General features: G+C 38.5%; 2 protein-coding genes across 4 annotated transcripts in view; one reads left to right on the top strand and one right to left on the bottom strand.

The window, feature by feature from the left end:
• IMMP1L (inner mitochondrial membrane peptidase subunit 1) overlaps positions 1-25,461 on the bottom strand; it is a 123,044-nt gene that overhangs the window by 3,869 nt on the left and 93,714 nt on the right. The window contains exon 7 of one of the 2 annotated variants that reach the window (XR_006680129.1): positions 741-862. The exons of the other annotated variant lie outside the window; for it this stretch is intronic. The gene's annotated coding sequence lies outside the window, so the exon portion shown is untranslated. The remainder of the gene's footprint in view (positions 1-740; positions 863-25,461) is intronic. 2 annotated transcript variants of the gene reach the window in all.
• DNAJC24 (DnaJ heat shock protein family (Hsp40) member C24) overlaps positions 1-25,461 on the top strand; it is a 64,444-nt gene that overhangs the window by 14,963 nt on the left and 24,020 nt on the right. For both annotated transcript variants that reach the window (XM_004708407.2, XM_045291044.1), the window contains exon 3: positions 19,531-19,669. In XM_004708407.2, the coding sequence (XP_004708464.1) occupies positions 19,531-19,669 (139 nt within the window). The remainder of the gene's footprint in view (positions 1-19,530; positions 19,670-25,461) is intronic.

The raw sequence follows: 25,461 nt of genomic DNA, 5'->3' as shown, positions 1-25,461 counted from the left end.
TTTAGTTGAACTAGGTTTACATGACTAACGATAACAGAATCACAATGAAAATCCTTTTTTTCATTGATTAGTGCCTCTCCAATTATCTTACCCATATGAACTGTTCTATTAGTTTTTTTTCTCACTCAACTAGTGAAATGTGTCAAAAAATTCCCCTTTAGCTTTGGTTCTTCCAGCTGTCATTTCTCTCTTCTTGCCAGCACGAATGAGCCACTGTCCCTTTGCTTCTACCCAGCCCTCTCCACCACTCTTCTTCTAAATGGTGCGAACTAAGTTGGTTAGTCCCCTGCTCGCCAGATTCTGTGGGTTTACAGTGGCATTTGATATTGTTGACTGTACCATCTGCTTTGAAACTCCTTCTTCCCTGGGCATCCCTAGATCCATGCTTTCCTGATTATCCTGTCTGGCCACTGCTCTGTTTTCTTCCCCAGCATGTTTTCCTCTGTCGGACTAATTTATTGTTATTTTGTAGTAACCACTAAATCATTGTTTCTCAGTTTTCTCTCTGGCTCTCCTCACTGAGCACCAAATCCGGACCCCGCCTCGGAGGCCTTGGTACTCGTGGCAGGAAGTCTGATAACCCTTCCATAGTGGATGTGCATTCCCTCACCCCTAGCTTCTTACCCAATTCTTACAGAAGTCCACAACTCAAAAATGTTGAGAGAGATGGATCTCTTAAAAAGCTTGAAGCTTCCTCTGCTGCACAGAGAACTTCTAAATAACTGCCTTCAGTTTCCTACCTTTTCCCTCATCAGGTTCCTCCTGCCTTCCTGGCTCCTCAGGAGGGTGCAGTAGTATAGCTGCTTCCTATTGCCAGTGCCTCCCTCATTCCTTTGTATCATCTGGTTAGATATTTATATCCCTGAAACAAAAAAAGTGATTATGTCCTTCTGCAAACAAAGTGGGTGTTTTTTCCAAGGGACCATTCTACCTTTTTTAAGCATATAAATAAGCTGCTAAGTGATCTGAATCCAATCTTTCAACTTCATCTCATTATTTTTCTCCACCAAACCCTTCTTTCACACATTCCTAGTATAGTCTTGCTATTCACAACTCTAATAATCTTTGTACTTCTCTACCTTTGTATTTGCTGTTTTTCTCCACCTGGAATGCCCTTTCCCCACAAGCAACTCTTATTCATCTTTCAGAACCTACTCAACTGTTGATTGTTAGCATGGCTGCTCTCTCACATCCAACTGTGAGTCCCTTATATTCCCGTTATATTCAACAAAGTATCCTCATTCACTGCCACAGTGAATTAGGTATATAATAAGGTGGTGGCTTAAAAATGCTTTCAATTGTTAGTTTTTTGCTTAAAGGGATAAATGAATTCTTGACTATTTCTCTAGATAAAGGAACTCTGGTGGCATAGGAGGCTACATTAGGTGCTAACCACAGGGTCAGAGGTTCAAAATCATTAGCCACTCTGAGGGATGAGTCTGTGTACTCTTGGAAAGATGTAAAGTCTTGGAAACCCAAAGAAGCAGTTCTGCTTTATCCTATAGGGTCACTGTGAGTCAGAATCGACTGGATGATAGGTTTTTGTTTTGGTCCTTAGGTAACAGGCTCATGGGAGATGCAGTGGCTTAAGCATGAGACTGCTAATGGTTGGGTTGCCAGTTCAGACTCACCAAACCTTTCTGAGGGAGAGATTAGGCTGCTTTCTCCCGTCAATATTTATAGTCTCCAAAATCACAAGGAACAGTTCTGACTCTGTCCTGTAGGGCCACTGTGAGTCAAAATTTACAGCAGTGGGTTTTGGTTCTTTAGAGAATATTTTACTAAGCATTAGGTGGCAGTAGTGTGTTGTACTTGAATTTACCTTTGTAAATGTTTTTGTTTTCAGTTTTCATAACCCTAATGCACTAAAAAAGTATAAAAACACAATTTTAATACCTAACTTCTCTGTCACATTGTGTGCTTTAAGCGCATTGGAGTCTCATAAGAACAACCAAAAAATATCTATTACACTATCAGTCAGTGTGCCGCTCTCTTGCCTACCTACCTAATACATGCAGATTCATTGGAGAATTACTACCATCTCAGCAGCTCTTCCTCACCAACTGCTGAACGGCTGCCTCGTAATAACAGTGATTTGCAATAACGAAAACCAAAAATTATCTCAGAGGATATGTTTTATAGGCATCCTAAGAAATGTACTTAGACCTTTATCTCAAAAATAGTATTTTAAGTTCATTGAACTTAAATACAGTTATTAAGTGCTTTCTCTTTTTTTCTTTTGCTCATCAGTTTTTGTCATTATTAAAGTCACCTATCTTGTTAGTAGAGTCATTTTAGGTAGATTCCTTTCCTCATTAGTTTCATCTTACTAGTTTCCTTGGGCTGCCATGACAAATTACAACAAATTTCTACAAGCCTCGTGGCTTAATGGCAGCAGTAAAATATTCAGATGAATGGTCAATAATTCATTTATCACATGTAAAAAACAACCATTGAAAATATGATGTCTTATGTTTTATGCTTTTTAAAGTTTTGTAATTCAGATAGAGAAAGTATAATTCATGTGTAAGAATGACAGAACAAGAATAAAATACTATGTTTATCCAATCCAGAAATACTCCGATTCCCTCTGAAACTGCTAGGGCAGAATCCTTCCTCTCCTCTTTCGGCTTCTGGGGATCTCAGGCAGTCCTTCTTCCATGGAAGCATACCCATTCTCTGCCATCTTCCCTTGGCCCTCTTTCCTGTGCGTCTCAGTGCTTCTACACAATGTTTAACCCGCTGTGTCTGTGTCTCGGGTATTCTCTCAACTTACAGGGGCACCAATCACGCTGAATATAAGAGCCACCCTAATCCAGTGTGACTTCATCTTAACTAATAACTCCTGCAGAGATCCTGTTTCCCAATATAGTCACATTCTGAAGTTCTGAGTGGATGTGAAATGTAGGGAGACATCATGGAAAAATTAAATTAAAATATAATGAACTTTTTGAAGCCCCTTCTTAGAATTAAACCAATAGATTTTTTTAAAGGAAAATTTGTGCATTTTATGTCCATGGGAACATTTTTTTTTTTTTCAAATAAAAGACATAACCATTAGGAGAAACAATTTTAGTGCTAATTCAAGTATATGGTAGGTAAAGTTAGTCTATGACCTCTTTTTTCTTGAATCTACTCCGCCCCCACCCCTATCTCAGAGGTAAAGTACTTGGGGGAATTAAAAGCCAGTGTACTAGTATCATTAATGTGGCTGAGTGATCAATTAATAAAAGAAAGACATACAAGTGTTGACAGAACACACTCCTAATTAGTACCTGGTAGGCCAGGGTGGCCACAGAGCAGCAGTGTGGGGAATCACTTCGGGAGAGGTGTTTTGTAAAATTGAGGAGGACTTTATAGATTGGTGTCGGACATATGGGCTAATGTTGGACATAAGGGCTTGGAAAGCACTGGGTTGGGATGCTTTCTTAATGTACACTTACCCTTTATATAAAACTCTTATGCATATGAGTTTCTGTGGATTTGTTTCCCTAGTTTACCCAGACTAACACAGTTTGGTTTTCGCAGCGTATTTGCCTAGTGCAATATGTTGTTTGATTTCCTGACTACAGCTTCCATGGGCAATAATTGTGGATCTAAGTAAAATGAAACCTTTGGCAACCTGATTTTTTACAGTGATAGAGCATATGGCCCAATTGTGAGGATTTTGTTTTCTATATTTCGAGGTATTATCCACACAGGAAGCTGTAATCTTTAGCTTCATCAATAAGTGTTTCATGTCCTTCTTCACTTTCAGCAAGCAAGGTTGCGTCTTCTATATATTATATGTTGTTAATGGGTCTTTTTCCAATCCTTACTTCTTTCTTCTTGATATAGTTCAGTTTCTTGGATTATGTGCTTAGAATAGAAATTGAAAAATTGTGAAAAGAAGTCCTGATTTGTAAACCACGCGGTATCCCCTTGTCCTGTTTGAATGACTGCCTCTTGGTCTATTGTGTTCAGGTTCCCTAGGGTCACAAGGACGTGTTCTGAGATTCTCGTTCTTCTCGGTGTTATCTGTCGATTATGTTCCACACAGTTGAATGGTCTTGCATAGCCAATAAAATGCAAGTAAATACCTTCCTTGAAATTTTGAGCCAAGATTCATCTGACACCGGCAGTGATTATCGCTTGTACCATTTCCTCTTCTGAGCCCAGCTTGAATTTTTGGCAGCTCCCTGTCAAGATATTGCTGCAGTTATTTTTGAACTATCTTGCATAAAATCTTACTTGCATGTGATATTAATGATAATTGTTCAATAATGTACGCATTCCATTCACTCCCCTTTCTTTGGATTGGGGATAGTTGTATATCTTTTTCTTCTAGCTGGCCAGTCTATACTGAATTCATTGGCATATATGAATGATCACATCCAGTGCTACATCCATGTGTTGAAACATTTCAGTTGGTATTTCATCAATTCCAGAAACCTTATTTTATGACAGTACCTCCAGTACTTCTTGAAATTCTTCTTTCAATACCCTTGATTCTTAATCATATGCACCCTTCTGAAATAGTTGAATATTGACCAACTTGTCTTGGCAATGATTCTCAGTGATTTGACAGTTTTGTAATGATGTAATTACCCCCTATAATGTGATCTGAAGTGATGAGCTTAATAATTGTAGGGGACTAGGGTAGGGTGCAATCCATCCTTCCTCAGGTCACAACCCTGGAGTGTAGCCTGCATCACCCTTCATTTTACAAGAGCTAAAATGAGAGAGAAACTAGAAGGTAAGGAGAAACCTATCACCGGAAAGGAGTGTAGATGTCTTAGAGCATCCTTTGGACCCAGGATCTTTGTACTGTGAACCGGAGGTAGATTGACTCCAGGACACAGAGATCTAAAGGGATATCAGGCCCACACATGTTGAAAGCAGAGGGATTGCCACTGGCTCCTTGAATTTGGACTTTAACCTCCTAGAAAAGCTAGCTCCTTGAATTCAGACTTTCAGCTTCCTAAATTGTAAGAATAAATTTGTTAAAACCATACAGCAACACTAGATAACCAAGATGAAGAGCAATGAACTGGAGAAAATCTATTTAAGAAAAGGGCTGCTTTTTCTTGCCTTAAAAATTATACCAACTTAGGACTTTCTAGTTTCATAAAATAATTAAAAGTTAGGATTTGCTATGATAAATACAAGGAAACTTCAAGAGTTCATGGAAAATGGAATTAAAAGATAAGAATAAGAACTTTATTTCTTAATATACAATCCATCAAGGTCAAGGTACTTTTATAGGTGATGATATTAACCAGTTAGATCCTCTCTAAAGTACTCTGGGTCCTGGGAATGTAATCTCGTTAATATAGCCCTTTTAATTGAAGAAAATGGGTACCTTTAAGACTAGGAAGCAAGAAGTCAGAAGGAGCCAGACCAGGACTGTGTCTAATGATTCCCATGGAAATTCGTGCAAAATTGCTCTTATTTGATGAGAAGAATGAGCAGGTATAATATTGTAGTGGAATTGCACTCTTTGGTGAAATTATCCTGGTTGTTTTTCATAACCAGAAAATCAGTAAAAAAAAAAATTTTTTTTTTGAGCATCCAATAAAGCTGCTGTCTTGATCTTCGCTCTTGATCAGTCTGCTTTTACTTTGATCTCTCTATGTTAGGCATTGCTTTGATGGTGCTTTATCTTCAAGATTGTACTGGTAAAGCCATGTTTCACCTCCTGTACCAATTCTTTGAAGAAATGTTTCAGATTTTGATCCCACTTGTTGAAAATATCTTTTGAAAGCTCTGCTCTTGTCCGCAGCTCATCTGGGCACTGAGTTTTGGCATGCATTGATCCTAATGTTTTTCCAGCTTTAATTTTTCAGTCAGAATTGGGTAAGCTGAACTGATTAAAATATGTGTGATACTGGCTATTGTTTCTGCTGTTAGTCATTGGTGCTCTTTAGTTAGGGCATGGACATTGTTTCATCAGAAAGTGACATGGATGGTCTGCTGTGGGCTTGATCTTCAACATTGTTTCATCCCTTCTTAAAAAAGAGTCATCCATTTGTAAACTGATTTTATTATTCCCACACTTTTTAAAAAACAGTTTCATTGGTACATAATTCACATAGCATACAATTCAATAGTGCAGTCATATTAAGAAGTGTTGTCTGCAGGGGGCGGAAATGAGCTGACATCAAGGGCTCGAGTAGAAAGAAAATGTTTCGGAAATGATGATGGCAACATATGTACAAATGTGCTTCACACAGTAGATATATGTATGGATTATGATAAGAGCTATAAGCTCCCAATAAAATGATTTAAAACTTTTTAATTTGATTTAATTTTTTAAATGTTGTAAAATCATCACAACAATCAATCTTAGAATATTTTCTCTTTTTTTGTATTCATTGTTAGTAGCTTTCCATTTCCTCCCAATCTCCCTACCATACTTCCATGAACTCATTAATCCAACTTTTAAAAACTGCCAATGATGTCACCATTCTCCCACCCAAACTTTACCCTATAAATTTGAGTTTGCTCAAAACCATGTTGTCCCAATATGAGTTCTTTGCCAAATGATGTCTTACCTTTCTTAGTTCTTCAAACGAGATCGTGTTCAGACATATTGTAACAAATTAGTATGAGTTTATTTCCTTGCAAAAAGTTTTTTGAAACCCATGCATAGTTATTTCTTAATAGATATTTTCCATGAACTTTTTAAAGAACCCCCATAATTGTGCCATCTCTTCTGGTTTGATTATCCTCTTTATTTTTGCCCTGTTGTACATATTTGAGGAGATTAATAATCATTGTGGATTACAGTAAGCACAATCAAATAGAAGTGTAATAAGGAGAACACATGTACCTGAGGCATATTGGACAAAGTGATTCTATACCATTTTATGTTTTATCCATCTATGTCCTTTTTTGAGTAGATAAGACCCTCTGTGAAGTGTTATTCTGTAAGTTTGTTGTACTGCAAAATGGCAAAGGGAAACTTGTTCACAGCCTGTGGCAAGTATATAATCTGCCAACTTGCAAAGGGGTGGAGTCTAATCAGGCCATAGCCAGTGAGGTCTCTATGTGGGCTGGCCTTCTCCTGAGGATTCTGGGAACTCCTCTCTTCTTCCCTAGAGGCAGGACACACAGATTCTCTCTGTCTCCCTGCGATATATTCCTGTTGACAAGCCACATGGAGAAACACTGATAGAGCCGGAGCCCTGCAGCTGGAGGAGCCATGTGGAGACCCATGCCAGCACTGAGATCCTTCAACCACCACAGGATCATAAGACCTTCCACCCACTGCCCTGTGATCTTCCTCCATTTGGCATTATTGCATGCCTGCATGAGTTTGAAGAGGAATTTATGCACTAATATTGGACATATGGGCAAATATTGGACTTATGGACTTGATCTGGACTGGAATGAGATGTTTCTCAATATACCATTGCTCTTTTATATAAAGCTCTTTCTTATACACATATGAGTGTCCATGAATTTATTTCTTTAGTCTACATGGACTAACACACAGCCCTAGTTCTTTACCCTTTAACTGAAGACCTGTTGTCTGCTTTTTTCCTCTTTTTTTCTTTTCTCTTGGTTCCAGTTGGTGGGAAATACTGATGCTCATGGTTATCTTCCTGCTATTCTTGATTCTTGATAGTACATTGGTGATGGCAGTGGTAATACCACGGCAGAGGGGTCTGAGAAATTTAGGTCTCTCACAACTCCAGATTCTAAGAGAAATGAGTAACCAATCAGGATGCTGAACCAGTACACATCTGGGGGATGCTGAATGAAAACCCTGTGGGGTCTGGGACATTTTGGACAGGAGATCAGAAAAGAGAAGGGTTGCTTTGTAAGAGAAATTAAAGAGCACGTGGTGTTCCTAGGCATGTCACACCGATTTCACTCCTGCATTTATTCATTTATTGATCATGATGGTCCTTGTAATAGGACAAAGAATTTAATAGGAAGTGAAATTTAGGATTGGGAATATCAATTACATTTTGGATAGGTTAAGCTTGTAATGCTGACAAGATGGCTGACTACAAGGTATTTTGAAATTAGGCTGTAGAATTCATGAGAGTTTGAAGGTCAAAATAGAGATTTAGCATTCGAGTCAGTGTGCTGAACTCATCTATTAATACATATGAAGTGTTCTTAGGAAGCCCATTAATCTAACAATCACCATCTTACTATTAGATTTTTGTTTAATTTGCTAATACTTATTTTCATATAAGGCTTATTTGCAGTCAATGATTTTAGAAATCTAAACTACATAATCTAAAGGATTATTGTAATCTTAACTTTTTTTTTTCTTTTCATTTTAGACTGCTGTGGAGCAGCTAGTGAGTTCAAACTGCTAACCTTGATTCCCAGTCAAGTGTTCTATCCATTGTGTCACCAGGGCTCCTAACACACCAAAAGTAAACCAGCTCACTGCCATCAAGTCATTTGTCATTCATGCTTACCCTATACTAGTAAAATAAGATTATCTTCAAAAAGACATTGAAGCAAATGAACTCCTTTGGTATGACCTGAATTACCATACATGCTGGAGTATAAGCCAACCCAAATATCAGCTGAGGCACCTAATTTTACCACAAAAAACATTAAGAAATGTGCTGAAAAACTTGGCTTATACTTGAGTATGTATGGTAGTACCTTATTGTGTGGTGAGCAGTTTATCATAAAACTATCTCATGCATTTGCTTAAGAAAAATTCAATTTCCTTTCAACTTCTGATGTTGCTGAGCCAATAAAAAAGGTGATTTGGAACTAATGAATATGTGAATTTTCACTAAAACCTTTTTGAAGTTAATAGAAATTTTCACTCTTGTATTATATTACTTTCATACCTTATACATTTTCCCCTTGTCTTTAAAAATATTGGACTCCCTTTATGCTAAACTTATCAGCGAATGCCATTAAAGTGTTTAGTCTCATAAATTATGCTTTTCCAGAAAATAAATAACAGGTTAAAGTCCCACTATCTGTCTTGTATACCTGAGGGGTACATCTGTCAACAAAAAAATTATGAAGCATTAATTTTCTGACTTACACTTCATTCCATGTTTTTAAGGAGTAGAGACTAATCAAGAGTGCCTCAGACTTTAGCTTGTGTGCGAATTTGGCTAGAGTTTGGTGAAGCACAGATTCTGGGTTCCCCACTCCAGAGATTCTTATCTATGAGCTTGTGATGGGCCCCCAGAATTGGCATTTCTAACAACGTTGCTTCACATCTAAGGACTATCCTGAGTAGCACTGGGATGACACATTGTGATAGTCCACTTAGAAACTAGTAATTTAGAAAGCATTTAATGTCTGGGGAGAATCTAAAATCACAGTAAAATGTTCGGTGTTGTCATAAAAATCTCAGCTGATCAGAATTAGAAATTAATGAAGCATTAATTAGCAATTATATAATTAGGAAACACCATTCTTGATAAAATAGTTCATTTCTGTGTATCTTTCATAGTATCGTGAGGGATAACTCTGCCTATTCTAGATCCTTTGCGTTACTGTGTTAGTCTGGGTGTTTTACAGAAACAAATCCACAGAAACCCATGTATAAGAGAGTTTTATATAAAGGGTATAAGTGCACATCAAGAAAACAACCCAGTGCTGCCTAAGCCCAGAAGTCTAACATTAACCCATATGTCCAACACCAATCCACAAAGTCTTCCTCCTCACAAAACATACACTATGATGCCGACTGCAGGAGGAAAGCCGAATCAGTGAATGCGTAAGCATCTCAGCGCTGGCAGGGGTCTCCACACGGCTGCTCCCGCATCCAGGGCTGCATCCGGATAGGTCCATGTGGTTTCTCAGGGATGTCTTGCAGAAAGTCAGCCTTGCAAGCTGAAGCAGGGAACTGCTAAGGCAGCTGCATCATGGTGCAACCATTACAAAACAAGAGATCCGAGAACTAGAAAGGCGAGGCTCACCGAGCCATTTATCTCTCTGCTCTTCAATTAATCCCACATGTGTTTATCGACCAGGTTGGCACAATAAACTAACTCAATGTGGGCTGCCTCACTCAGCCTCCAAAGGGTACCCGTTGGTCACCTTGCCTTTAGACCATGGGCTCTCACCAATACTCAACAAGCCTAGGCCCCTCGTGCTAGGTCGTGAACTTTAGACCAGTCAACCCGCTTGTATTTTTTTTCCTGTAAACCAAGTCCACAGGTGTCAGTGGCCAAACTCAATCCGTTTCTTTATTGCTGCATTTCTCCCACTTCCACTCAACAAGCAGATCCAGGTGGTCACCTAGCAAGCATCTCCGCCTGCTTACAGGTTCCTTTAACATTCAGTCCTATAGAGGAGTTTTCTTCATGGCTCTAGATTTCTTATAATGTGTTAGTCTGGATACTTTAGAGAAACAAATCCACAGACTCTTATGTATAAGAGAGAGTTTTATATAAAGGTTAAGTGCATATCAAGAAAACATCCCAACCCAGTGCTGCACAAGTCCAACATTAACCCATATGTCCAACACCAATCTACAAAGCCCTCCCCCATCTCACAAAACACACTATGATGCCAACTGCAGGGGGAAAGCCGAATCAGTGAATGTGGCAGGGGTCTCCACACGGCTGCTCCACCACCCAGGATTGCATCCGGGTAGGTCCATGTGGCTTCTCCTTGGGGGTGTCTTGCAGGAAGTGAGCCTTGCCAGCTTGAAGCAGGGAGCTGACTAAGGCAGCTGCACCCTGGTCCAACCATCAGAAAGGCAGAGACTTGAGAACTGGAAAGGCATACTTACTGAGCCATTTATCCCTCTGCCCTTCATTTAACCCCACATGTGTTTATCGGCCAGGTTGGCACAATAAACTAACTCAGTTATCATATCAATACTGTGTTAAAATCATTTTACCTACTTTTTTCAAAATAACCTGCTGGAATTTTGAAAGGGATTGCATTAAATTTATATGTCAACTTAGGAAAAAGGAGCATGAATCTTTCCACCCATGCGCATATTATCTCTCTCTCTAGGATTGTTCTCAGCAGGTTTAGGTGTTTTTCAGTGTAGACGTTGTGCATGGCTTATATGATTGATTCTGAAGTATTATTTTTCTTTTAATGCTATTTAGAGGGTAATTTTTTTAATTTCATTTGTTGCAAGATTTACTTTCCTAATTTTGAGCTTATTGCTTCCAAGGGATTAGGTTTTTCTCACTTAAACAAAATACATTTCAATTTAGTATTGAAAGAAAATGGAATTCATTTAAAATAAATCAACTGCTGCAACACTATTTTTAGAATATACCTATTCTGTTTAATTATGGGGTAATGGTATTTTTTGTACTTCCTTGGTTAATGTTGTTCCCAGAACTCCCTGTTGTTTGTACAATTCAGATGACATTTTTCTAAGAATATGGGGAAGTTTGTGTTATCTTTGTACAGCTGCTCCTGGCTCCTGAGCCCTGAAATACAGAATGCTTTCATTTGATCTGTGAATGAGTCACATGGGAAGAGTTTTAGGCTCACTAAAGTGGGAAAATTTGGCTTGTGGAGATTAAAGGAAAGAAGTGTAAGAGATAACATAAGCCTGGCAAGAGGAAAATGATTGGTGTTTTGAAGTGATTAGTAAATGACTAAGCTTGCTTCCGACAAGAAATCTCAGATTTAGAAATAGTAGTGGGGTGTGGAATTAATAATCTCTTTGGAATTAGAAAGTCTTGAAAACGGATTTAGGGACTTTGACTCCTATTGGCAATAGAAAAAAGCATTACAGACTTGAAAGCTAAGTGCATGCATAATAGTAACATCATTTTATTAATACACCATGTAGTTAAAGCTTTAAATATTGCAGTTTCCACCATATATCACTTTTGAACCAGGGACATACTTGCCCTGCATATTCATTTCCTATGGCTGCTAAACAAATTATTTAGAAATGTATCTCACAGTTCTAGAGGCAGAAGTCCAAAATAATTATAAAACCAAAAAATCACACTCAGTGCCTTTGAGTTTATGCCAACTCATTGCAACCCTATAGGACAGAGTAGAACTGCCCTGTAAGTTTCCAAGACTGTCACTGTTTAAAGGAGTGGTGGTTTCTAACTGCCTACTTTGTAGATTCACAGCCCAAGGGTAACCACTGTGCTACCAAGGCTCCCCAAAATAAACACATGCAATGATGCCAAATATAGGATGATCACAGACCAGTGGGTGGAAAGTCTTTGGATTCAGTGGCCTTGTAATCACTGTTAGTGGTGTCAGGGGTCACCATGTGACTTTTCCAGCACACAGGGCTGCATCAGGGTAGGTCCACGTAGCTTCTCCAGCTCCCGGGGCATGGAGTCTGTCAGCATAATGCCATGTGTCTTGTCAGTAGAGTGTCTCCAAGGAATTGAGTAGAGAGAGAGAGAGAGAAGTGTCTCCCATCTCCAAGGAGAGAGAGAGAGAGAGAGAGAGAGAAGTGTCTCCCATCTCCAAGGAGGAAAATACAGGAGTTCCCAGAATTCTCAGGAGAAGGCCATGCCCACACAGAGGCCTCATTGTCTGTGATCCTATTGACAGACTAGATTCCCCCCCTTCACTCTTAATCCTCTCAAGTCTCAAATTGACATCAGATTATGTACCTACCACACCTTCAAAGTACTCTCCATTATACTTAATACATTTGTCAAATCTGCAATTCCATTCTTGGAAACATTTTTCAAACCCCTCTGTTTGGATGGCTGACAGCACCTCTCTCATTTTTTTCTTCCTTTCATGCCCCTCGTCATTCATGGAAACAAAAATAGGTCACATGGAGAAAGATCAGGTGCATGGGGCAAAAGAGACATGCTGTTGGTTTGTTTGTTTTGTGTGTTTTGTTTTTTTTTTTGCCCAAAACTGGTGCACTGAGATGGCTGCATGAGCAGGTGCATTTTTATGGTGGCAAAACCAGTCTGGTCTGCCACAAATCAGACCTTTGTTACACAATCTTTTCAGAAGCCCTAAATGCGAAGCTTAATTAACAGTCTGACCTGGTAGGACAAACTCCAAACCCTCTCACCTCAAAAAAAAAAAACAAAAAAAACACAAATGAGCATCATCTTGATCTTTGATTTCACTTGACAAGCTTTTTTAAGGCAAGGTGATGATGGCATCTTCCACTGGCTTGTTTGATGTTTGCTTTCAGGGTTGTAAGAATAGCATTATGTCTCATCACCAGTAATGATCTTCAGGGAAAAGTCTGGGTTGCTTCAGAGCTGTTCTTTCAAAGCAAGGCAGCTTTCCATTTAACATTCTTTCCTGAGCACAAATTTCACAGCACACCCTTCTCATTCCTAAAGCCTACGTTAAAATTTGCTTAACCGAACTCTAAGATAGTCTAGATAACTTCTTCTCTTCAATGATCCCTTGTTGGTCTTTAAGCACAAGTCCACAAATTTGTCAACATTTTTTTGGTCAACATTTTTGTCCATTCTGTAAACTGACGGCTGTCCAATGCAAGGTTTGTCATCAATTGACATTTTGCCTTTTTGGAAATGAGAAAACCACTCATACACATGAGTTTTTCCCATAGCACTGTACCTGTAAGCTGTGTTCAACATCACAACAGTTTCTGCGGCATCTTTTGCAAGCAGGAAACAAAATTTCACAGCTATACCCTGTTCTCTTAAATCGCCCATCACAAAAAAACAAGGTTCAAGTGCAATTGCTTTTACGGAAAATTTCACTGTAACAGAGAGAACCTTCCCAAGCAACGCCCCTGGGTGCACTAAATCAGAGCTAGTTGCTCAATGAAGCTCCACCCAGCAGAGCTTTTTCCCTTTTTGTGTGTGTATGTGTGCCACATAGTATAATTGCCATTTCACGCTTTCATTTTTATTTTGAACTTGTTATCAAAACAGATTAGAGTGGGGCCTTTCTTATCCTAAATGGCTTAGTTACTTTGTTTTCCAAAGTTATTATATTTGTTACTTTATTTTCAAAAGTTAGTATGTTTATCATTTTTAAAATTGAACTATATAGGATGGAATGTTGAATTCTGGTAGTACAAAAAATGAAATGGGAGCTACTTGTTTCAAATAGTGGTCAGAAAAATACAAAGTTAGTGAAAAATAATTATACTTTGACTACCAAAGGAGCCTTGATGGCACAGTGAATTAAGCATTGTGCTGATAACCACAAAATCAGTGGTTCAAAACCACCAACTTCTTCCCAGAAAAAGAAAGGGCTGAGCTGATATTAAGGGCTCAAGTAGAAAGCAAATGTATGAGAATGATGATGGCAACAAATGTACAAATGTGCTTGATACAATGGATGTGTGTATGGATTGTGATAAGAATTGTACGAGCCCCCAATAAAATGATTTGGGAAAAAAAAGAAAGTGTTTGTTAGGCTGGATTGACTAAAGAAACAAATTCAGTGATATTCGTAAATGTGTAAGGTAGCGCTTTATATCAAGAAGCTGTATATATCAGGAGAACAGTCCTGCCCAGTCCAACTCAAGTCCATAAGTCCCTCTTCAGACTCATGCAGCCATATGCAATGCTGCAGAATACAAGAAATCAAAGGCCAGTGGGCTCAAGGTCATGTGGATCCAATGGCACAGTTCATCACAGGTGTCTGGCATGTCTCAGCATGTCTCACCAGTAGTAAGGTGAAGGCAGGAAGGAGGGGGGACGTTCACAGGACCCTCTTAATGCGAAGGCAATCCCCACAGGAGGAACCATCAGGCTGTGACCTGACTGACTACACTATTATTTATCTTCAAGTTGACATGAATGATGTTAACTACCACAGGCTAGGAACTATTGTAACGATTTATAGGTGTGAAACTATAGCGCATAGTACCCTGTCCTATATGTTGCTATGAGTCAGAATTGACCCAGTGACAGTGGTTTGGTTTTGTTTGCTTTTAATCAAAATGGGCTTGTGGTTCATAATAAAATTTGGATACCAAATAAGAGAGAATGAGAAAGAATTGATACATTTGAACTATGGTGCTGACGAAGAATGTTGACCGTACCATAGACTGGAAGTACAAACAAATCTGTCATGGAAGAAGTACAGCCAGAATCCTCCGTAAAAGCAAGGATGGTGAGGCGTCCTATCACCTATTTTTGTCATGTTATCAGGAGAGGCCAACCTCTGAAAAAGATTGGTAAAGTAAAAGGACAGTGAAAACGAGGAAGATCTTTGATAAGATAGATCAACACAGTGGCTGCAACAGTGGGCTCAAACATAACCACAATTGTGAAGATGGCCCAGTACCTGGTAGTGTTTTATTCTGTTGTGCGTAGGATCGTTATGAGTCAGAGCCGACTCAGTAGCGCATAACAATAAAATTTAATGATAGCCTTTAGTTTGGTGTCACCCAAACTAATTCTTGGTTTTATGGGACTTTCTAAATCAGTTAGTATGTGATCAGACCTCACCTGTGAAGAAGACCAGCAATAAGGTGAATTGACACAGTGTCACAACACTGGGCTCAAACATAGCAATTACTGGGAGGATGGCACACTACCGAGCAGTGCTTTGCTCTCTGTGTGGTTGCAATGAGATGGAACCAATTTGGCAGCACCTAACAACAACCATCTGTTGTCATCTTTGTACCAAGTAAACTTTCTAAAGTAGCCTTTTAAAAATTGCATGCCTTTCTATCTAGTCTCCTAGGAGTATAGTTTAGAATGGCTTCTCCAGACTTTCTTGTAAAATATTGAGTTTAAGAGTTTTTGCATGAAAGTATTTTTTACTTGTTTACCGGTGGCACATTTAAGAATGTTACACAGAACACTGACTCATTACTAAACTTCTTATAGTGTTAGAAAAATGGATTCAAGAACTCTAATGCTAACAACTCTTTTTTGACTTTGGGATATTGATTAAAAATGGAGATTGCCTAAACTTTAGCATGAGAGTAACTTTTAGGAGCATTGTTTGATTAATGATTTCAAAAGTGAAGCAAAACCAGTTTCTTTATCTTAGTCAGCAATCATTGATGAATAATGATTTCAATATTAGTAAGTGATAGATTTGACGTAGGTAGAGAAATAATTTACCAGAGGGAAAATGAAGGCCTAGTTCACATTGTTTTCCTATATAATTATTCCTCCCTTCCTCTCCTCACCTCAGCATGTTCAATATTCATGATTCTTTTGTGCAACCAATTGTCACAATAACTTTTTATACTATCTGTATTCTGCCATCGAGTCAGTTCTGACTTAGAAACCCTATAGGACAGGGTAGTAGAAATGCCCCTTTGGGTTTCCAAGGCTGTAACCCATTGGGGAGTAGAAGACCTCATCTTTCTCCCACAGAGCAACTGCTGCTTTGGAGCTGCTCACTGTGTAGTTAGCAGTACAGATATTTAGTGGGATATTCAGCTCTGTGGAAGATTTCGGCACATGAATAGACCTACTTTTAAAGCTAATAGTCTGCTTGTGACAAAAAATATACATACTTGCTGAATTCTAAATTGAGAATTGAAGTAATCTCATTTCATGCTATTTGTCACAGCTCACTCTCTTTCGCTTTTGCAGCTTGGACAGTACATGGCATAATACTAGTGATTTCTTGTGTTCTCTTTTCTGTTTTTAAAAAAATCATCTTATTGGGGGCTCATACAACTCATCACAATCCATACATACATCCATTATCTCAAGCACATTTACACATATGTTGTCATCATCGTTTTCAAAGCATTTTCTTTCTACTTGAGCCCTTGGTATCGGTTCCTCCCTCAAACCCTTGATAATTTATAAATTATTATTATTTCATATCTTGCACTGTCCGATATCTCCCCCAACCCCCTTGTCTGTTGTCCATCCCCCTAGGAGGGGGTTATAGGTAGGTCATTGTGATCAGTTTCCCCTTTCTACCCCCATCTCACCCTTACCCTCTTGATGTGGCTACTCTCAATATTGGTCCTGAGGAGTTTATTTTTCCTATATTCCCTGTGTTTCCAGCTCTTATCTATACCCGTGTACATGTTCTGGTCTAGCCATATTTGTAAGGTAGAATTAGGGTTATGATATTGGGGGTGGGTTATGATATTGGGGGTGGGTGGAGGGCGGGGAAGCATTAAAGAACCAGAGTAAAGCTGTTTGTTTCATCAGTGCTGCACACTGCACCCTAAGCAAATATGAAGAAAGCTGATGGTGCCCAGCTATCAAAAGATATAGCGTCTGGGGTCTTAAAGGCTTGAAGATAAGCAATTGGCCATCTAGCTGAGAAGCAACAAAGCCCATGTGGAAGAAGCACACCAACCTGTGTGATCATGAGGTGTTGATGGGATCAGGTATCAGGCATCAAAGACTCAGAGCAGAAAACCATAATATGAGTGAGGGGGTGAATGCAGAGTGGAGGCCCAAAGCCAATCTGTAAGCAATTGGACATCCTCTTGTGTTCTCTTAATGTCAAAAGGTAGTCAGTGAAAGAATCTAAATGATTTTATCAATAATTGGTAAGTGAACCAACCACACTAGTGTATTATGATGTGTGAATATGGTTATTTCACTGTTTCATTGTAATTTTTTAATGAAAACATGTAAACAAAAAAAGCAGTTCTAAGGAAAATTTAAATTTACTTTTGAAGTTAAAAGATGTTCTAATTTTAGTATAGCACTGACAAAACATACAACTTTCCTCTAGTTCTTTAATGCTTCTTTCCCACCTCTAGCATGACACCAATTCTATCTTATAAATCTGGCTAGACCAGAGCATATACAGTGGTACAGGTAAGAGCTGGAAACACGGGGAATCCAGGACAGATAAACTCTTCAGGACCAATAATGAGAGTAGTGATACCAGGAGGGAAAGGGGAAGGTGGGGGGAGAAAGGGGATTCCAATCTCAATGATCTACATATAACCCCCTTCCAGGGGGACAGACTAAAGAAAAATGGGTAAAAGGAGACAGCTGTCAGTGTAAGACATGAAAAAAATATATATAAATTATCAAGGGTTCCTGAGGGAGGGAGGGGAGTGGAGGGGGAAAATGAGAAAGAAATGTTTTGAAAATGATGATGGCAATATATGTATAGACGTGCTGGGCACAATGGATGGATGGATTGTGATAAGAGCTATATGAGCCCCCCAATAAAATGATTTAAAAAAAGATGTTTTTTTTTTTAAGATGTTCTATTTTTGATAGAGTAATTGCTGGTTGAAATTTGGAATAAAATACTATCAAATGGTTCCTTATTTATTGGAGAGTGAAGATTTTCCATATTTGAATATTTGCTTCTGCTAGTCCAGATTATTTGACTACATTGTCTCTAAATTTAGGTCATTTTTTTGGTGTGTGGGTTTGTTGAGAAACTGTTGAAAAGCCAATGAGTGATAGATTCTTTCAGAAAATCTGATAGATAAAAAGAGAAGGGAGGACCACAAAGAACATAGAAGAATGGGAATAAAGAAGGCATTTATGTCACCATTTGAAAATTGTTGGTTTGGCATCAAATTTACTATTGTCTATGAAACTGTTTCTGTGGTTGTTCGGTATTGTTGAGTCATTTCCAACTCATAGCAACTCTGTACCACAGAAGGAAGCACTGCCCAGCCCTACATCATCATCATCATCAGGATGCTGTTGTGTTTGAACCCATGCATTATTGCAGCTACTGTTAATGCATCTCCTTGAAGGGCTTCCTCTTTTACTATCACTCTCTACCAAGCATGATGTTCTTTTCTAGGGACTGGTCTCTTCGGATAATATGTTCGAAGTAAGTAAGAGGAAGTCTAGCCATCCTCACTCTAAGGAGCATATTCATACAGTTTTCATTGGCTCATCCTTCAGAAGTTGACAGCCTATTCCTTCTTCCTACCTGTTCAGCATGGGCGAGCCTGTTGGTATTTTAAATACCTGTGACACACAAGTCACCAAAGTACAACAAACTGACAAATGAATGGTAGATTGTCCAAAATGAAAGAAATTACTGCTCATTGAAAACACTCTTAAAAACTTCTGAGACTTAGGAAATTCACATAATAAAGATTCATTAGTGAGTTAAATCATATTCAAATGTTGCCCTATGGGTTTAAAATTTTATTGTAAAATCTGACCCAGAATAACCTTTCCAGCAAATTCTATGCTTTAGGGCATTTGTAACTTAAAAAAAATCTCAGGACTAAGCTAGAAGAAGAAAATGAGATACAATTCTATTTTTAAGTATGATTGTATGGTCTCATTTCATAAGGAAAGCTTAGTCCAATTCCAATATTTACTGCTAAGCATATTATATAAGGAAAGCTTCATACTCTGCAAAATCATGCTCTTCCTTTTTCATGTCCTGTTTTGCACGTACCTACTTCTGTTTGTGTTAGTCACCCTCCCTCGGTAAATTGTCCATGAGACCAATGATTCTATCAGCAAATTATCCAGAAAATGCTGTCTTTGCACGTTGTGACAGATCATGTCATTGGTGGATTTATAGCTACTCCAGTGGTTTAGTTACCTGGCACTTGTTTCCTGTGTCCAACACTGTTGTCTCATTGCCTGGGCATCTTCGTTTTCATCTTCTCATTACCTTCTCACTTGGGTAGGGCTCAGCTCTACCATTGTTTTGTTTTGTTAAGTTTTTTCCCCTACCTACTCCTACTTAACTTCCTCATTACCCCCTCTTCTTATTTTTCATTGGCAGTATCATCCAGACAAACAAAGTGCAGATGTGCCAGCAGGAGCAGTGGAGGAATGCATACAAAAGTTCATTGAAATTGATCAGGCGTGGAAGATTCTAGGAAATGAACAGACAAAAAAAGAGTATGACCTGCAACGGCATGGTGAGCAGCCACAGCACACTGGCAGTTCTTTGAAGCATGATCTGCAGCCGTGTCTGTGGAGCATTTCCTGGGAGTTTGTGTGTTTTGCACCGTTATTACTGCCTTCTCCATTCCTCCCCCCATCATTGTTTTAAATTAAGTCTTATTTTTAGTAGCGATTATTGTATATTCTTTGAGAAGTCAACAAAATTACTAAGAGAATGTGGCTTCTCAGGAAACTGAGAGCTACTTTTTATAACTAATAAGAAAAGTGTTTTAGTTATTTAAAACAGTTTGTTTATTTTTTTTGTAATTTAAAGACTTCTTTTTGTTAAATTTCATTATGTATTGATTAAAATTTTAGCTGTAGAATGTTGTCTGAAGTACCATCTAACGCATTGGTTCTCAACCTTCCTAATACCGTGACCCTTTAATACAGTTCCTCATGTTGAGGTGACCCCCAACCATAAAATTACATTCATTGCTACTTCGTAACTGTAATTTTGCTACTGTTATGAATCATAATGTAAATATCTGATATGCAGGATGTATTAGGCAACCCCTATGAAAGGGTCGTTCGATCCCCAAAGGGGTCGCAACCCATAGGTTGAGAACCGCTGCTCTAAAGGAAGATACTACATGGGATGGCATCCTGATGCACTCTTTGCTGCCTGTCTCTGAGATTATTTGAAGCTAGGTTTCATGCTTATCTCTAGAATAGACTATATGAGCTTGTTCTGAGTGTTATTTTAGGAATGCAGATTACTTAACTGGTTTTAACAGTCATTTCTTTTATGCAGTTTGGAAAATAGCTTTTTAAAACAGTGACAAGCTGTTGTGAAAAGAAAGCGAGAAATGTAGGTCAGGTTTTGTCACACATGAACTGCAGTTGCACAAAGTGATAGGCTATCTCTCTGCCCTGGCCAATGGTGGGAGTCTTTCAGCCTTCTATTTGAACCTTCAGTATACACCCTGCACTCTAATAATGCACGTCAATCATCAGTTACAGCCTGTGGGGAAAACACTCAATTGCACTCTCCATTAGTGCTCCTGGCTCACATTGACCGTATGTGTTGATAAAAGCTCACTGTCTAGTTATTGAATCCTCTTCCGTGCCAATGCTAGCACACCATCAGACCTCACAAGTTATTTATTATTATTATTTTAATTTCATTCAAACTACTGTAGTTAATGGAAAAAGGACTTCTTAAGTACAATTTTTAAATTTTATTTTGGAGGACATCATTTTTTAAAAGTTTTATTATTGGCATGTAATTCACATATCATACAATTTAATAGTTCAGTCATATTAAGAAGAATTTTACAATCAGCACCACAATTTTAAAACATTTTCTTCTTTCTTGTACTCATTTTTATTAGCTCCCCGTTTACAACTAACCTCCCCTGCCATCCCCCTAAGAAACCATTAATTCACTTACTGTCTCTCTGAATTTACCTCTCCTGGATTTCATATACAAAAGAGCATTGAAAAAAGTAAAACTGATAAAAAAAAAAACCCTCCACCAAAAAGAAAGTAGAATATATTAAAAACTAGAACCCTTTTAAAATGGGTCAAAAAGGAATGCAATGATAAGTTACTACATTTTAAACCAACCACATCTGCCATAATCGACTTTGCAATGCTCTCTGTCTAATGGCAAGGCTGTTCACATCCCTCAACCATGTTCATAGGGGATTCATTTGAGCCTTAATCCATGTGTGAACCCTGCAAGTGGATTTTGGGCTTCCACTGTCGTCCACTTGCCTCTGCAAACCAGGTGTTCACAATGTAAGCTCCAATACTATTTCCCCCTTCAAATTTTAATTTTATTATTTAAAATTCTTGAAGCACTGATGTGCTTCAAGGCTGATGTGTCTCTTCCATGTTAACTTAGCTGAGCCCTCACTTAGATGCCTAATTGTTTGAAAACAGTCTTTTAAGATCCCAGATGCTTGTTTGTCTGATTGCCAGGCACAATCTAGTTTTTTCATCACACTTTGCTGTAGAACCCATATCTTCAGGGATCTGTTCATGAGGACCAGCATCAAGCAGGGCCATGTCATAAGAACGAATTGCTCTTAGATTGGGGCTAGAATTAAGTTCAGGTCCAAAATTTATCCATATATGATTTATATATGTCAGGTTCACCTTAGGTACTCATTATCATTTTACCTCACAAAGTTTTTTTAAGGTGCCTCCTACAAAGGTTAAGAGTCCCGGTGGCACTGCAGGATAGGCAGTAGGCTCTTAACTTCAGGGTTGATGGTTCAAAACAACTAGCTGCTTCACAGGACAAACATGAGGCTGTCTGCTCTTATGAAGACTTACAGCCTCAGAAATCATAAGGAAGTATTTCTACTCTGTCATATGGGATCACTATGAGTTGGAATCAATTTGATGGCAGTGGGCCTCACTAAGATTGTGAATATTTCTTTTGAGAATAGGAGAAAGCCAATGATGTAAGTGGAACATCCATTTCTTTTCAGAAGGTGTTGTACCAGTAACGTGATGTTTTAAGTAATGTGTGATACATAGTCTTCCTCAGCTATTTGTTAAACTAACTGGAGTATTTTTTTTAATAGTGATCTATTCAGTGAATAGATCTGGTTTTGTTTTTCCTTTTTTAAGATGAATGAGATAATTTCTTTAGAAAATGTTTAAAATTTTGACATTTATCACCAAAAAGGTCCATTAGTGTCCAAACACAACATTTTGAATATTGGGTTCTATTTTCATTTGGCACATTTACAGCATATCTTTTGTAAATGTGTTTGTACTTCTGGAAAAACAATGAAGTGCTGCTGTTTGAGCTTAAACTCTGTTCATAGATATATCTTTTTATTCTTGGGTCACATGATTGCTGTGAAATTATTGGCACTAGCACATGTGAATGTATTGTGTATGAGAAGTTATCTGCATTCCTGAAATCCACCGAACTCTACAGGAGATGAGGATTCTTTCCTGCACATATGAGGCTTCATTATGTGGTGCCTTTTTGCTTAAGAAAAGATAATTCACATATAACTGTATCCTCAGGAGGAGCGTAAGGTATACCCTTGCACTGTCACTCTGCATTTTTGACACTTCATGAAGCCTGTGTACTTTTTAATATCATGTTAGAGAAATGGACTAGAAACCTGTCCATTTCGGAAAGGGTAAAAGAGAAATTTGGAATTAAATATTCCTTCATGGTAGGATATAGGGTGTGATAGACCAGGTATGGAAAGGAATAGGAAACAGGCTTAAAAGTGACCATTAATAGGATCACATGAAGCAAAGTTTAGGGGGTGTCAGAAGAACAAATGATCATCATTGCCCTGCTTTTCTTTAGAACTGGAATTATTTGAACTCTCAGTCCTAGGTTTTAAGGTTTTAATGATAGAAGCAGTTGCTGTCTAACGTCTCGGTGAATGCTTGGCGGTACCTGATAAGGTCAGAGAAATTTAGATACACCAAATACAATGAGAAGTCTTATGATTCAGATCAATAGGCAGATCTTCTGCTTGGAATTTATATAATATTAGTTTGCATATTTTTCGAGACTGATTACCAAGTTAGGCTATTCTAGAACAATATAAATAACTTTTTTGACATTTTTGTGCCTCAGATCTTTTAGTAGGCAGAGGGTGCTTCAAAAGTTTATGGGACAGTAGAATTAAAAGGTGATGGAATCTTCCCACAAACGTTTCGAAGGCCCTCAGATTCCCTTCCTTCCCAGAGGCTTTAAGTAGTGAGACTGCTTGGCTTCCATTCTAAATGGAAACAGGAGGGAACAGGAGGGTCTCTTAATCAAAGAAGAGCATAACCTCATTTTTTTTAACTTATACCAGAGCAATGTTTCAAAAATGTGGTAATAAGTCTAGTTTTATGATTTATTTTCTTTTGAATACCAACATTGTTTTCCTTGGTTGATCCATCATCAGTAAAAGGCTCTTCAAAAGAAGGAAATGAACTTGAGCTTTTAGCAGTGAGGCTTTAGATTTGATAAAAAGTCAACCCCTGAGAGTGATAATTCATTAAAAAAACCAGGACAGATTACCAAGAGAGGGAGTATTTATTATCACCAAGTCAAAGCCCTTTTTTTTCCCCTGGGTCAGCCCCTTGGGGACATAGAAATAGCGTTGTTAAGCAGCACTCCTTTTGCAAGTGATGACAGTTCATTGTAAAACTTTCTTCTCATGTGGTGTGGTTTAAATATGTCTGTTTCCAGCCTTCATTAACTTGCTATATAAAATAGAACTGAGTCCGGTAATACTTGGGTAGGAGATAGGAGATATTTTATTGGGTGATGTTGAATACTTCTCCATATTTCACAGCTCAAAATGTATATTCTCGTAAGGAAAGCTACATCAATATTGGCCACAAGCATATATTTATTTAAAATATCACTAGAAGGAGCCCTTGGCATTTCCACAGTGACCCTGTAGGACAGAGTAGAATTGCCCCTCTGGGTTCCTAAGACTGTCAATCTTCATGGGAGTAGAACACTTCATCTGCCTCCTGCGGAGGGGCTGGTGGTTTTGAGGGTCAGCAGCCCAGCTCCTATCCCACTCCTCTCCACTAGGGAGGGCTCCGCAGTGACTGGGAGTTGACATCCATATTTCTTAGCCTCACAAAAGAAGTAATCAACATGCTCTTTCTAACAAAGGGGAAGAAAAAACCTGGGGCATATGATCTACAGTACAGAGGACACATTTTTTTTCTCTTTTCTACTTCTTAGCTAATATACTTTGTCCATGTTGCCCTGGCTGAAGAAAAGCAAAATCTAAAAAGGATAAATAATACTAAGTTCCCAGAGATTTTAAATTTTGAAAACAGTGCTAACTAATGAATGTAACCAGTTACTTTCCAATGGTCATATTTACCATACTGTTTCTAACGCATCTTCCATAGGCTGCTTCCAGTGTTCCCTGGAAAGGTATGCAGTTCTTCATGACTCGGCTTTGCATTCTGACTGCCCACTGAACACTTTGGAACGTTTTTTTTAGGATTTATAAAACATCTACCCGAAGACTAATCTGTTGAGTAGATTTGCATGCCTTTATAACTCTTGTAAGGAGTGCTGGTGTCATTATGGTTACACATTGGGCTGCTAACCACAAGATCAGCAGTTGGAAACCAGCGGCTCCACAAGAGAGGCAGGGCCTTCTACTCCCTTAAAGAGTTACAGTCTCAGAAACACGCAGAGGCTGTTCTACCCTGTCCTCTGGGGTTGTTAGGAGTTGGCATCCACTGTATTACAGCGAGTTTGAGTTTGGGGTGTATGAATCTTGTGGGACATTTTCTCATATTGTAAGCACATTAAAAATGCATCAGAAGTATATCCTGGAAAAGTAATAGTGATCACTTTGTAATGTTACAGTCACTTAGGCCTTTGATGACTTAGTGGTTTTATACAGTGACAGAGCTCTGGAGTTAAGTTACTTCTCTGTGATCTCAGGAGGAACAACCTTTAATTGAGTCCAATTAAATAATGTAATTAAAGAGGGGTAGGTAGGTTGGTGGGTGGGTATGACGGTGAGTTTTCTTTACATAAAACTCTCTTATATGTGAGTCGCCGTGGATTTGTTTCTCCAAAGTACCCAGACTAATACATTATGGTACCTTGGGAGTGGGGTACTGGAGAAGCAAATCATAAGATAGAGAGTAGATGCTTGTTTGACCTCTCCCTCATGGAAGTTTTCCTTCTTTGTCTAACCAGAGGTCAGATAACACCACACTGTTTACTGGGTTGTTTCTGGGAAGTGGGAAAATAGAAAGTTTGTAAGTCCACTTGCTTCAGTCATTAAAATTTGATCTTTAAATGGGTTTA

Source organism: Echinops telfairi, unplaced genomic scaffold (genome assembly GCF_000313985.2).
Source record: "Echinops telfairi isolate 266 unplaced genomic scaffold, ASM31398v2 ScPeMD7_60;HRSCAF=208, whole genome shotgun sequence".
Taxonomy (NCBI): domain Eukaryota; kingdom Metazoa; phylum Chordata; class Mammalia; order Afrosoricida; family Tenrecidae; genus Echinops; species Echinops telfairi.
Note: the sequence above shows the minus strand (reverse complement) of the source record. Positions and strands in the feature narration are given on the sequence as shown.